The 14,716-nt window shown below is 36.8% G+C and overlaps 2 protein-coding genes across 2 annotated transcripts; one reads left to right on the top strand and one right to left on the bottom strand.

Annotated features, from left to right (window-relative positions):
* Positions 1 to 5,155: 5,155 nt before the first annotated feature.
* On the top strand, positions 5,156 to 6,115 carry Or5a2 (olfactory receptor family 5 subfamily A member 2). The gene has a single exon (XM_074069533.1). The coding sequence runs from the start codon at positions 5,156 to 5,158 to the stop codon at positions 6,113 to 6,115; it is 960 nt and encodes a 319-aa protein (XP_073925634.1).
* Positions 6,116 to 14,052: 7,937 nt separating this feature from the next.
* Positions 14,053 to 14,244, bottom strand: LOC141422334 (short transmembrane mitochondrial protein 1-like). Its single transcript, XM_074069529.1, has one exon. It carries the CDS (start codon positions 14,242 to 14,244, stop codon positions 14,101 to 14,103), a length of 144 nt encoding a protein of 47 aa, XP_073925630.1. The 3' UTR covers positions 14,053 to 14,100.
* Between the last annotated feature and the right edge of the window lie 472 nt (positions 14,245 to 14,716).

The raw sequence follows: 14,716 nt of genomic DNA, 5'->3' as shown, positions 1-14,716 counted from the left end.
ACTTTGATCACATGATAAAGCGAGAGCCCCCAAGGGAGGTATGAGGATAGGTAAGACACCTAAAAAACTAGATAGCATTTGTTGCCCTCAATGCAGAGAAACTAAACCAGATACTTTAAAGGAACTGAGGCCAATAGGAGAAGGGGACCAGGAACTAGAGAAAAGGTTAGATCAAGAAGAGTTAACTTAGAAGGTAACACACATGCACAGGAAATTAATGTGAGTCAATGCCCTGTATAGCTATCCTTATCTCAACCAGCAAAAACCCTTGTTTCTTCCTATTATTGCTTATACTCTCTCTTCAACAAAATTAGAGATAAGGGCAAAATAGTTTCTGCCAGGTATCAAGGGGATGTGGGGGAGACATAAGGTGCTGAGGGGTAGGGAGGAGGTGGACAAAGGGAGGAGAAATGACCCAAACATTCTATGCACATATGAATAATAAAAAACAAATAATATATATACACATATATTATATAAAAATATATTGAAGAAATATATATAAAACATATATATAATATATATAAATATATATAAGACATATATATAAACATGTTTCCAAAAGTGGGACTGTTAAAGGAGACTAAGGGAGGAGGGAAAAATGGTAGAGAGTGAATAATAATGAAATGTGTCACATCTGTGTAGGGTCAAGACACAAACACACTAAAAACTGTTGAACAAGACAGGGTAGGTTGAAAAGGTTGAGGAACAGCATTGGAGGGAGGCCAGACTGACTTAAATACAATATATTTATAGGGAAAATATCAAGGAAAATATCAACAACAAACAGATGTCTAAACAATGAAGGACAGGAACGTTAAACAGGCCATGCTGAGGGAGGGGCATGAGTGGGAGGTATAGAGTAATGAAGAAAATAGAGGATGATTATAGATGATGTACTTTCTATACAAGTATGAATATGTAATGTTCAAACCTCTTGAAATCACAATAAGAAGGGAACTAAGATAGAAAGGAGAATACTGGAAGTGGTGAAACAATTTGAGGTATAATGCATGCATACATGGATATGGATATGTCTCTATGAACCTCTCTGTATAACTATCATGAACTAACAAAAATGTCTACTAAAAAATGAAGAACAGGAAGGTAAAACCGGTCCTGTTAAGGGGTGGGAACTGGTGTGAGGGGGGAGGGCAAAAGGAAAAGGAGGATGAGTATGGTGAAAGTATTTTGTATTCATGTATGAAACTGTTCTGAGAAGTGGGGAGGGAAGATAAAGGAGAAAAATGGTGAGGATGAATCTAAGATATATTGAAAACACTTCTGTAAATGCCACAGTGTACCACTGGTACAACTATCATATGCTTACAATAAAAAAATAAAAAAAGAAAATGCATTATTTTTATCATAATGAAAATGAGTAAAAAGTCAGGCAGAAAGGAAGACATTTCTTGGCTGTGACCCAATAGAGTTAATGATGTTATTCATTTACATTAATTGAGTGATTTTTATTCATTAGGCATTTCTTATTCAAATAATTTTTTCTTATTCAAATCTAAGCCCTTCTTATTCAAATCTTACTTAAGTATCAAAACAACCTTTTTGAGGTAGGTGTTATTATTATGTTAGTTTTATAAATAAGGAAGTTGATATTTAAGCAATTAAACAACCTCACATATGTTTACATTGATAGGATGGCACAGTCAGAATTTGAACCCATTCTCTCAGGTGGAAATCTGTGTTTTTACCACTATATTTTAGTACAAGTCTTTGTCTGTTTGTGTGTGTGTGTGTGTATATGTGTGACTTACTTCTATCTAATGGGCTCTTAAAGTGGAAGGTGGCTCCCTAATATAAAAGGAAGTCTTATCTTTTGGACCCTAATCAGGGAAGGCTCAGAGAGGAATGGGTCAGAGGACTGGAAAGACTTTGGTGATGGGTAATTGACCCTTTTCTCCATTAATCAGGAAAACAATTAATACTCAGAAAGGTTTAGCTCTAATGATCACTGGGCTTTGGAGTGAGTGACAGAGGGCAGTCTCTGGAGGAAGTGTGTGGTTGGCTACCTCTGCCCATTAAAGTAATGAATTCCCACAGGTCATTTGGAAGACTTGGTAACAAAGGAGCAGGGATTTCAGAAGCAGATATTACTATTTATTTGAGGCCAATGTATAAAAAGATTGGTGGAACCACCCCTGTATAATGAATATATCCTTATAAGAATTTATAATAAAAAATTGGTGGAACCCAAAACCAGGCTTGGGGCAGTGAGAAATGCAAATAAAATGAAGTCTGCAAAAGATGTTAAGGGAAAAAACCAATACACATTTTTTCTCTTGTAGCACAAGATCTCAGGACACTTACTCCTAAAATAATTCAGTAAGTCCAACTCATTGCTTCCTGCCTCATTCGCCAAGCAAATGAGAACTACAGATTTGGGGCCTACTCTCTTTTATCTGTAAAAGGGGCAGAGTAACACTAGCATTTCCTGAGGCTGTGGGGAGAAGCAAATGGATTTTTATAAATTGAGTCTGTAGAAGAGTGCCTGGTATGCAGTAAGTTCTAAATAAGTATTCATGGTTATATTATTATATTTGTTATTATATTGTGATTAATCATGATTATTTGTTTTATTGAAATAATAGGCAAAATATAATAACTTGTAGGCCAAACATTGCTAAATTCTGAGAAGAAGTGAAAAAAATGGTCTTATTTATATTTTCTGATACCTATGTACCCAGTCATTGTTATAGGTATTCAGATAGAAATATAGACTGAACGGATAAAACTCCCTACTTGTCCTGAATGGATTATACTTTGGGAAGGAAGATAAAACACACCAAATTCATCTTATTTACTTTTTGATGGGAGTAAAAGATTGATTTCATGGTGAAGTGTTGCCTTCATTGTTCTTGGTTTTGACAGTCGGTGACCTATGATGAGATTAAAAAATTTTTCATGACGCAGTGTTAGAGGTGAATGACAGGGAAACACAACCAGAGTTATGTTTGGTTGCAAGCATGCCTGGCCAATCAAATTCCATACAAATGACAAAAGTCCTGCAACTTAAATTTCAATAACGAGTCTTCCACAGGGCACTTCTGTCTTCTTACACCGTTTTTGATTTCCAATTTCCTCATTTGGATATGACATCAGGGTCAGCCTGTCTTTCTTGTTTTTTTTTTCACTTTATTTTTAATTTTTTTGGTGGTACTGGGGATTGAACTCAGGGTAGACTTTCTTAATTAATAAATGTATATATGGATTTACTTTTTCCTTTTAGAATGATAATCTGATCTGGACCAATGACATCAGAGTTGAGCTTTGCAAATTATTGTCCTCAAATATCTCACAAACTCTTTCTTCTCTCAACGTTTCTTGTCCAAGGCTGACCTGTAACTTAGGGTTATCCTGCCTCCACTTCCAAATTGCTGGGATTACAGACATGTGCCACTATGCCCAGCTAGTTTCTGCTAGTTCTTGACTACAATAGCTCAGGCAGTTTCATTCAAATCTGGAATTGCTTCCCTCCCCATGTTGTGGAGGCTTGTTCACAGCCTTCTATTCTGTAATGGTGCAATTGAGCAAGTCACAGAAATTTTTATATTTTTATGAATTTTATGTGGTGACTTGTATGAAAAATATCTAATCTTTTTTTCAGTTCATCATTTGTTTTGTCTTTTACCGACTTTACTTACCAAGTTCAAAGAATAGTTGCAACCACACTCAATGGGATTTAGTCTCCTGATAATATCTAATTATTGGTCAGCATCCAACTAAAACATCAGTACAACTTTCATTCATCAAAGAAAATTTTATTCAAGTTCCCAAAATAAAATTGAGGAGTTATTTTGAAGGTTTGAATTGAAGAAAAACTAACAAGTTGAAAACAGTCTTCATTCAGTGGGAGCTGCAATCAGTGTACACATTCTGATTACGCATTTGTCCCATTGGCATTTTAAGTTTTAGAGGGTCTACCAGGCCAAACCCTTTGCTGCCTTTGCTTTACTTTTCCCCCTTCTGTTCCCTCGCTTTGCCTTTATTTTTACTATTTATTTATTCATTTACTTTTTGTGGTAAGGGGTATGAACTCAGGGCCTACACCTTAAGCCACTCCACCAGCCCTTTTTTATGAAGGGTATTTTCGAGATAGGGTCTTGTCAACTATTTGCCTGGGCTGGCTTCAAACTGCAATCTTACTGATCTCTGCTTCCTGAGTAGCTAGGATTACAGGTGTGAGCTGCTGGCACCCGGCGTTACCTTTAGACTTTTAAAATCTGCCTCTGGTTCATCCTATTAATCTGTCTTCATTTTCATGTCATCTTTTCATTCTCCTCTACACTTTGAATTTCCACTTGGCGATGGTTGGGTATATCACAGGTGCTGTCTCTTGAACATCTTTCATTAAAACATCACTGTCTACTTTGAGAATACTTTTCAGTCTGTAGAGCTCCTTTGGGCATTCTCTTTTTAGCACTCATCTTCCTTTTTCACTTACTCTGTAAACTTTCATCCATGTTTTACCTGAGAAGCAAGCACACATGCCACCAAAAAATATCTAATCTTAAGTATGTATAAACACATATATAATTTTTCTTAGTTTCACTATCTAGAAAAATGAATTTTAGAGTGTGGCTTGAATTCTCTTCTCCAAAATAAAATATGTCAAAGATTATAACCCATTGTATCTAGCTCCCTTTTCTTGAGTAATTATATTAATGATACATAAAGCATTAAAAATGTCTAAGTTTATTTTCATCTCAATTTGGTTTATACTTTTTAAGTTAGAAAGTCTAAAAGAGCCACAGGAAACCCAATTCTAAAAGGACCTTTAAACTCATCTGATTTTACATTTGGTAAAGTAAAACTCTATAGAGGTCAGGTGGCTTTTCCACAGCTCTTACCGAGATAGAAAAGGAATCAAAAACAAAAATCAGTTTTTCATCTCCTGGTCACTTTCTACTCCATTAGACTAACCCTCTTTTTAATCAACAAGGCCTATAACATATGGGTTTTAAATAAGGCCAACAGATTATTTCAGGGTGATTTTCTCTGATTAGATTTTGCTAGAAGGCAGCTGGAATTGTAACTGGGTATTCACAGTTTGTTCTAACAAGAAGTTTCCATTATTAGAATGACAAACTCAATCTCTGGCCATAGGATTGATCCTTTCCTTTACACAGGAAGCAAGCTTATGGCTGTAGGAAGGAACAACACAACTGTGAAAAACTTCATCCTCCTTGGGTTTTCTGATCTTCCTCAAATGAAGGTTTTCCTTTTTGTGTTATTTCTTGGGATCTACCTCCTGACCCTGGCCTGGAACCTGAGCCTCATCGCCCTCATCAGGATGTACTCTCACCTTCACACACCCATGTACTTCTTCCTCAGTAACTTGTCTTTTCTTGACATCTGCTATGTGTCTTCCACAGCCCCTAAAATGCTTTCTGACATCATCACAGGGCAGAAAACCATTTCCTTTGTTGGTTGTGCCGCGCAGTACTTTATTTTCTGTGGAATGGGACTGACCGAGTGCTTTCTTTTGGCGGCTATGGCCTATGACCGTTATGCTGCAATCTGCAAACCATTGCTCTACACAGCTCTCGTGTCCCACACACTTTGTTTAAAGATGGTGGCTGGTGCATATGTGGGTGGATTCCTCAGTTCTCTGATTGAAACATGTTCTGTCTATCAGCATGATTTCTGCGGGCCCAACATGATCAACCACTTCTTCTGTGATCTTCCTCCAGTCTTGGCTCTGTCTTGCTCTGACACCTTCACCAGCCAGGTGGTGACTTTTTTTCTGGGTATTGTTGTTGGAATTGTGTCTGTCCTTGTGGTCCTTATCTCTTATGGTTACATTGTTGCTGCTGTCCTGAGGATCAGCTCAGGTAAAGGTAGGACCAAGGCCTTCAGCACCTGTGTGTCTCACTTGACTGCTGTGACTGTCTTCTATGGTTCTGGTTTCTTCATGTACATGCGACCTCACTCCAGCTACTCCCTAAACTGGGACAAGGTGGTGTCTGTATTCTATGCTGTGGTGATTCCCATGATGAATCCCATCATCTACAGTCTTAGGAATAAGGAGATTAAAAATGCCATGAGGAAAGCTGTGGAAAGGGACCATGTGCTGACCCATGGGCATTCATTTTTCTAACCATATGTTTACAATGAAGCCATGACCTGGGTCAATGTCACAGACATTCATATAGTTTGGACTCGTTGATCTACATGATGATTTGTGTGGACTAAGCCTTTCCCCCACCTTTTCTAAGACTCTTGGTGATTAGAAAATAATTTGGTCACTATTGGCATCTACAATAAATAGTATTGCATAGATTGAGACTTCAAATGCTCTGTTTAATAGAAAACATCATGATAAGAAATTCTGGAACTTCAAAGTAGAGTTTGTGTATACAGGAGGATAACCATTGAAGAAAATGTTAGTCCGGGATTGAAGGTGGTGAATCTTATGACACTATAGAGCATAATATTCTGAAGAGAGCAATTTATCCTCTAAACACAATTGCCTTTCCCTCTTCTGAAATTTTCAAATATTTTCCCTAGAGGACATGAGAACCACAAAGAAGACACCCTCCCATGTTTGAGACTCATGGCCATAGTGAACCTCTGTCACTGATAGAATGTACTAATGCTTTTTGAGATGTATTAAGGCACAAATTCTGATTCAAGTCCCATTGATTGAACAAAGTGGACAAATTGTTAGCTAACTTAATCAACTATGCAAAAAATAGTCACTATGATTACTTAAATAAAATCAAGGAATTATTGCTTGAGATCACAGTGACAGCTTTCTAGCTAACATTCAAAGTTTCTTAGAGATATAAAGAATACACCATCATTCAGTATGAAAGATACTTATGTTCATCAGGTTTGTGGTAAGTTTTGTGTGAGAATTTAGCCAAGGAACTGAAGATGGTTATTTTCTTGGAACATGTTATGTGTCCTTGAATTGGCAGTAAAAACTTGAATACATGTGTTTAACTGTGGTCTTTCTGGAGTAGCCATAAATAAGTGAGTAAATGATACCTACTTGTGTGTCCTGGGATAAGTTATTTGGGCTCTGTGCCTCAGTGCCATAGCTGCAAAGTAGGAATAATAATAATAATAGTAATTATCTCCTAGCTTATTGTGAAGAATAAAATGGATCAGTATATGCAAAAACTAGGAATACTGCCTTGTGTGGAGTAAGTGTTCAAGAGATGCTGTTATTATTATTATGTAATGACATAATTATTCAAGCCAAAGAAATGGAAGAATTTTTCTTAGTTTTGTAGAAAACATGATCTTTAAAAAATTTTTTTGCAGTACTGGGTGTGAACTCAGGGCACCTTAAGCCACTCTACCAGCTCTTTTTTGTGTTGGGTATTTTTGAAATAGGGTCTTGCAAACTATTTGCCTGGGGTTGGCTTCAAACTGTGATCTTCCTGATCTCTGCCTCCTGAGTAGCTAAGATTATAGGCCTGCACCACTGGTGCCCAATAAGATTTTTTTTATTAGGATATATTCATTGTGACAATTCTAAATAGGCTTATATTGGTTAGATCGCTCCCACCATCTCTCCCTGTGGACCTTCTTCCTGCTCCACTTCAAGCAATGACAAGAGGTTTCATTGTTTTATTTCATATAGGTATATGAATGAATCATCCATATTCCCTAACCTTAATCTCCTTTGTTCACCCTTCCCCCAACAATTATGCCCCCACACATTGTATCAATTTTACAATCCTGTCTTTTATTATTAATTTCTAAGTTAATGTTCAAAGAGGTTTCTTGATGTATCCCAGCTGTGAGTATACTTTACTTTGATCTGTTACTTTCCCTTACCCCCTCTTTCCCAACCTGTTTTTCAACAGCTTTCAATACATATGTTATATCCTCTATCTTCACAGATGTTGTTTTACGATATTATTGATGCTCCATGCTCTTTCTCTTTTCCTTTCCCTCCTTCCCTGAGTTCCATAGAGTAGTTCACTATTACAAACATGTTCTACAGAGTTTTTGTGTATATGTTGAAAACATGATCTTTGTAACAGGCTTTAGTGTATAGGAAGGGGGGTTTTGGGAGACAATAGCAAAGAGTGGTTGAGATTATTGAAATTATTCATTTTTTTGTACTGGGAATTGAACTCAGGACTTCATGCTTGTTAGGCAAGTACTCTATTATGTAAGTCACTCTGCCAGCCCAAGATAATAGTTGCTTCTATGTCATAGAATGGACTCAACAATGAAATGAGAATATGCATGACAATGGCTTAGCCTACTGCCCTGGCCTATGGTAATAATGTCAGCTTATAAATTAATTACTCAATATTATTATTATTATTATATTTATTAACACTGTTCATTCCACTATAGTGGAAACATCAAGTTTATCTGCTAATTGAGTTGTCTGAGTGATAAACTAGTGCAGGCTTATGGTCCCTTCGAGTTTCTGTGTTGACAATCTGGGCAATTTTTTTATTATTCATTTATTCACATGTGCATACATTGTTTGGGTCATTTCTACCCCCTGCCCCCCTCCCACTGTCTGCCCCTTTCCCCCCTCAGCTCAAGGCAGGTCCTGTTCTGCCTTTATCACTAGTTTTGTTGAAGAAACGAGACAAGCATAATAAGGAAGACAAAGAGCTTTTGCTAGTTGAGTTAAGGATAGATATCCAGAAGTATTCCTAGCATTGCTTTCATGTACAAATGTGTTACAACCCAGGTTGATTTATCTCTAACTGATCTTTACCCTGGTTTCTGATCCCCTTCTCATGATAACCTCTGTTGCTTTAAGGTTTCTGTATTAGCTCCTCTGGAGTGGGGACATCAAATGCTTTCATGTTTTGGGTTTTCTATCTAACCCCGTACCTCGGGTATATGTTCTCCCCTTGTCATGTAATGCAAGTCCTACAACATTGCTGCATTTGCCTTAGATCCAAAGACCTCATATGAGGGAGAACATACTATTTTTGGTCTTCTGAGTCTGGCTAACCCTGCTCAGAATGATGTTCTCTAGTTCCATCCATTTATTTGTGAATGATAAGATTTCATCTTTCTTCATGGCTGAGTAAAATTCCATTGTGTATAGATACCACATTTTCTTGATCCATTCATCAATAGTGGGGCATCTTGGTTGTTTCCATAACTTGGCTATTGTGAATAGTGCTGCAATAAACATGGGTGTGCAGGTGCCTCTGGAGTAACTTGTGTTGCATTCCTTTGGGTATATCCCTAAGAGTGGGATTGCTGGATCATATGGCAGGTCTACGTTTAGATTTTTAAGGAGTCACCAAATTTTTTTCTAGAGTGGTTTTACCAGCTTGCATTCCCACCAGCAGTGGATTAGGGTTTTTTTTCCCCACATCCTCCCCAACACATGCTGTTGGTGGTATTTTTGGTGATGACTATTGTAACAGGGGTGAGGTGGAATCTTAGCATGGTTTTGATTTGCATTTCCTTTATTGCTAGAGATGGTGAGCATTTTTTCATGTACTTTTTTGCCATTTGAATTTCTTCTTTTGAGAAAGTTCTATTAAGTTCAGTTGCCCATTTTTTAATTGGTTCATTGATTTACTTTCCATCCATTTACTTTCCATCCATTTACTTGAGAATGATAAAATTTCATTCTTCTTCATGGCTGCATAAAATTCCATTGTGTATAGATACCACATTTTCTTGATCCATTCGTCAGTAGTGGGGCATCTTGGCTGTTTCCATAACTTGGCTATTGTGAATAGTGCTGCAATAAACATGGGTGTGCAGGTGCCTCTGGAGTTACCTGTGTCACAGTCTTTTGGGTATATCCCCAAGAGTGGTATTGCTGGATCAAATGGTAGATCTAAGTTTAGATTTTTAAGAAGCCTCCATATTTTTTTCCAGAGTGGTTGTACTAGTTTACATTCCCACCAACAGTGTAAGAGGGTTCCTTTTTCCCCGCATCCTCACCAACACCTGTTGTTGGTGGTGTTGCTGATGATGGCTATTCTAACAGGGGGGTGAGGTGGAATCTTAGTGTGGTTTTAATTTGCATTTCCTTTATTGCTAGGGATGGTGAGCATTTTTTCATGTGTTTTTGGGCATTTGAATTTCTTCTTTTGAGAAAGTTCTGTTTAGTTCACTTGCCCATTTTTTAATTGGTTCCTTAATTTTGGGAGAATTTAGTTTTTTGAGTTCCTTATATATTCTAGTTATCAGTCCTTTGCCTGATGTATAGCTGGCAAATATTTTCTCCCACTCTGTGGGTGGTCTCTTCAGTTTAGAGACCATTTCTTTTGTTGAGCAGAAGCTTTTTAGTTTTATGAAGTCCCATTTATCTATGCTATCTCTTAGTTGCTGAGCTGCTGGGGTTCTAGTGAGGAAGTCCTTGCCTATACCTATTAGTTCCAAAGTGTTTCCTACTCTTTCCTGTATCAACTTTAGAGTTTGGTGTCTGATATTAAGGTCCTTGATCCATTTTGAGTCAATATTGGTATAGGGTGATAAACATGGGTCTAGTTTCAGTTTTTTGCAAACTGCTAACCAGTTTTCCCAGCAGTTTTTGTTGAAGAGGCTGTCTTTTCTCCATCATATATTTTTAGCTCCTTTGTCAAAGACAAGCTGGTTATAGTTGTGTGGCTTCATTTCTGGGTCCTCTATTTTGTTCCACTGGTCTTCATGTCTGTTTTTGTGCAAGTACCATGCTGTTTTTATTGCTACTGCTTTGTAATATAGTTTGAAGTCAGGTATTGTGATACCTCCAGCATTGTTCTTTTGACTGAGTATTGCCTTGGCTATTTGTGGCCTCTTGTGTTTCCATATAAATTTAACAGTAGATTTTTCAATCTCTTTAATGAATGTCATTGGAATTTTGATGGGAATTGCATTAAACATGTAGATTACTTTTGGGAGTATAGACATTTTTGCTATGTCGATTGTATCAATCCATGAGCATGAGAGATCTCTCCACTTTCTACAGTCTTCCTCAATCTCTTTCTTCAGAAGTTTATAGTTTTCCTTGTAGAGGTCGTTCACATCCTTTTAAGTTAATATCTAGGTATTTGATTTTTTTTTGAGGCTATTGTAAATGGAATTGTTTTCATATATTCTTTCTCAGTTTGTTCATTATTAGTGTATAGAAATGCTAATGATTTTTCTGTGTTGGTTTTATATCCTGCTACTTTGGTATAGCTATTGATGGTGTCTAGGAGATTTTGAGTAGTGTTTTTTGGGTCTTTAAGGTGTAGGACCATATTGTGTGCAAATAGGGATATGTTGACAGTTTCTTTACCTATTTGTATTCCTTTTATTTCTTCTTCTTGCCTAAATGCTGTGGCTAGGAATTCTAGTACAATGTTGAATAGGAGTGGGGAGAGTGGGCATCCTTGTCTCCTTCCTGATTTTAGGGGAAATAGTTTCAGTTTTTCACCATTAAGTATAATGCTGGCTGTAGGTTTGTCATATATAGTCTTTACAATATTGAGATACATTCGTTCTTTTCCTAGTTTTCTTAGAGCTTTTATCATGAAATTGTGTTGGATCTTGTCGAAGGCTTTTTGTGCATCTGTTGAGATGATCAAGTGGTTTTTGTCTTTGCTTCTATTAAAGTGCTGTATTACAGTATTGATTTTCATATGTTGACTACCCCTCCATTCCTGGGATGAAGCCTACTTGGTCGTGGTGAATGATCTTTTTGATGTGTTGTTGAATTTGGTTTGCTGTTATTTTTTTGAGGGTTTTTGCATCAATGTTCATTAAGGAGGTTGGCCTATAGTTCTCCTTTTTGGAGATGTCTTTTCCTGGTTTTGGGATAAGTGTGATACTGGCTTCATAAAATGTGTTATGCAGTTTTCCTTCCCTTTCTATTTCATGGAACAGTTTAAGGAGGGTTGGTATTAGTTCTTTAAAGGTCTGATATCAGCAGAGAATCCATCGGGTCCTGGACTTTTCTTTTTGGAGAGACTCTTGATTGCTGCTTCAATTTCTTTTTCTGTTATAGATCTATTCAAGTGATTAATGTCCTCTTGGTTCAGTTGTGGATGATCATAAGTATCTTTGACATCTGTCCATTTCTTCAAGATTTTCAAATTTATTAGAATATAGGTTCTCAAAGTAGTCTTGATGATTTCCTGGACTTCCATGGTGTTTGTTGTTATCTCCCCTTTTGCATTCCTTTTTTTTCAAGTAATGTCTACTATTTATTGGACAATTGTAAAGCATGTTATAACACATACATACATAGTCTCAATTGTTTCTCATGAAAACACTTTGAGGTAGGTATTACATCCACATCTTACAAATAATGCAACAGTTTCAGAAAGAGTAAACCATATGCCTTCTTCCCACTGCTAGGGAGAAACCAAAACATAATTTGATCCCAATCTGTCTCACACACGAGAATGACCCTTTCAAGGAAAAAACTTATCTCCATATATGAGATCCATGTTTTCAGAGAGAAGTGGGATCACTTAATTTAGAATCTCATACAGGATCAGTGTCATCACTGTCTGCAAAAAGGTGACTATAAATACTTGTTGCACTTATGATTCCACTAAAATATCTTCAGGAAGACATTATTGGTAAAACTGCCCAACAAGCTCTGAAACAAAACACTATATTGGTACAAATTACACTTTTTAGGACTTTTTATCTTGTAGCTATACCCTACATAGATATGTGTAACATTAGTTTTAATGCTATTAACATAATAGCAAAAGAATAACCTAAACATTTATCAGTAGCAGATCAAATTATTGTATATTCATTTAATAGAATATTATAAAGACAAAAAAGGAATAAGGTTTCTTATTCCTTAGAAACTAATATGGAATGACTTCTATTAAGAAGGGGGAGGGTTTCCAAAGGGGGTAATGTATAGTTTGTTACCATTTGTGTAGAAAAAAAGAAAAAAATTCATGCAGGTGAATGTTTAGGCAGAGACTCTTTCTCAAAGGCACAAAGGAAGTAATAATGAGTGTCAGAGGGGGAAGGGCTTGGAGCAGAAAGGAGCTAGAGAGACTGTTTATATGAAATCACTGTTGTATATTCAACCATGGGAAAATATTTTTAATTAAAAAATGTGGAGATGAAATGGTACACAACTATAGTCTCAGCACTCAGGTGCAAAGACTGGAGCTGGTGATCAGCCTGGGAAACACAGTGAGACTCCACCCCATCCCACCCCCCCCAAAAAGACTGCTTATACATTTGACAAATTACTAGGGTAATTTCTAATTGCAGAAAACAACCCCAAAAGAATCACCTATTAAAAGAAACAGATTTTTTTCTCCTTGAGTGGCTGATTTTAGTGTGAATTTGGACCACACTTTTTTTTAGAATAATGTCTATGAAATTATAATGTAAATACATTTTTAGTGTGAAACACCATAGTAGTTTTTTTTTACCAACAACTTCTCATTTGTTCGTCATGTAATGTCAAATGCATCTATAATCCCATGATCCTCTGGAAGAAAGAGTCAGACCAAATATATCACTAAGGAAAAACGTGCATCATAAATAGACTGTGAACTCTATTGAGACAAAAACAATTATTTTGCATATTTTTTTAATTCCCCGGTTCTATACAGAATTCCTAGAATATAGTTTCTCAGTTTATGAAGAGCAAACTGATTTATTGGTTAAATTATCAACTGTGGAGCTGCCTGACAACAGTATAAAATAAACGGATAATTCATCAGAAACTGGCTTCTACATATTTTAGTTACTTTGAATCAACAAATTTTGTAACAAGTGTTTTAGCAAGCACCCATTATAATTGCTAAACTGTGAAAATCAGCACTACTTATACCTGGTCAGCTATACAAAACTCATCAATTTTTCTTTTGAGAAAAGGTAGTAGAAATCCCAGAGGAAATAAACTACTAATTAAAGTTTGTGTTTGCTAACCTAGCACCATAATCTAGTCTTAGAACTTCCCAAGTAGCTAGAAGGAAGACACAGGAAGAGGTGAGGCTGCTGGAAACATAAAGAGTTGTTGTCAACTTGTAGCCCCATTTTTCTCTGAGGCAACACACAGTATCTAGTAAAGAAAAAAATCTCGGAGACTGGAGAAGAGAGCCAGAGTTTTGGGATTAAGAAGTGAAGATGGCCCCTCAGAAGCAGTAGAATTGGTGAATCCAGAACACAGTGCTGGAGCAGGCTTCAGGAACTAGGGGGTTTCTTCTTGGCTTCCAAGTCCTTTTTAATCTCTTCAACTTTTTTAGCCAGGTTTGGAATGTCGTAGTTCTGAGCCAGATACATACCAACCATGTTGCCAAAAGTAAATCCAAGCAGGAACTGGAGCATGATGTTGTCAGAGAAGGTGAGGAGGGCGCGAAACGTCCCACAGCTCCAAGGCCAGTCCAGTCCTTGGAGTAAAATCATTCCTGATTTTATTAAAATGGGTTTTTTCTCTCTTTATTTTAGTCAGGTTTGCCAGGGGTCTGTCGATCTTGTTTATTTTTTCAAAGAACCAACTTTTTGTTTCATTAATTCTTTGTGTGGTTTTTTTTGGTTTCTATCTCATTGATTTCAGCTCTTAGTTTTATTACTTCCCTCCTTCTATTTGTTTTGGGATTTGCTTGTTCTTGTTTTTCTAGGAATTTGAGATGTATCATTAGGTCATTGATTTGAGATCTTTCAGTCTTTTTAATATATGCACTCATGGCTATAAACTTTCCTCTCAGGACTGCCTTAGCTGTGTCCCATAGGTTCCGGTAGGTTGTGTTTTCATTTTCATTGACTTCCAGGAACTTTTTAATTTCCTCTTTTATTTCAT

This window comes from Castor canadensis, chromosome 1 (assembly GCF_047511655.1).
Source record: "Castor canadensis chromosome 1, mCasCan1.hap1v2, whole genome shotgun sequence".
NCBI classification, from domain to species: domain Eukaryota; kingdom Metazoa; phylum Chordata; class Mammalia; order Rodentia; family Castoridae; genus Castor; species Castor canadensis.
The sequence above is the reverse complement of the archived record's forward strand: the minus strand, read 5'-3'. Positions and strand labels throughout refer to the sequence as shown.

What these genes read in the sequence shown, in the direction of transcription:
- Or5a2 (XM_074069533.1), top strand. Translation starts at nt 5,156, where the DNA reads ATGGCTGTAGGAAGGAACAACACAACTGTGAAAAACTTCATCCTCCTT.
- LOC141422334 (XM_074069529.1), bottom strand. Translation starts at nt 14,244, where the DNA reads ATGCTCCAGTTCCTGCTTGGATTTACTTTTGGCAACATGGTTGGTATG.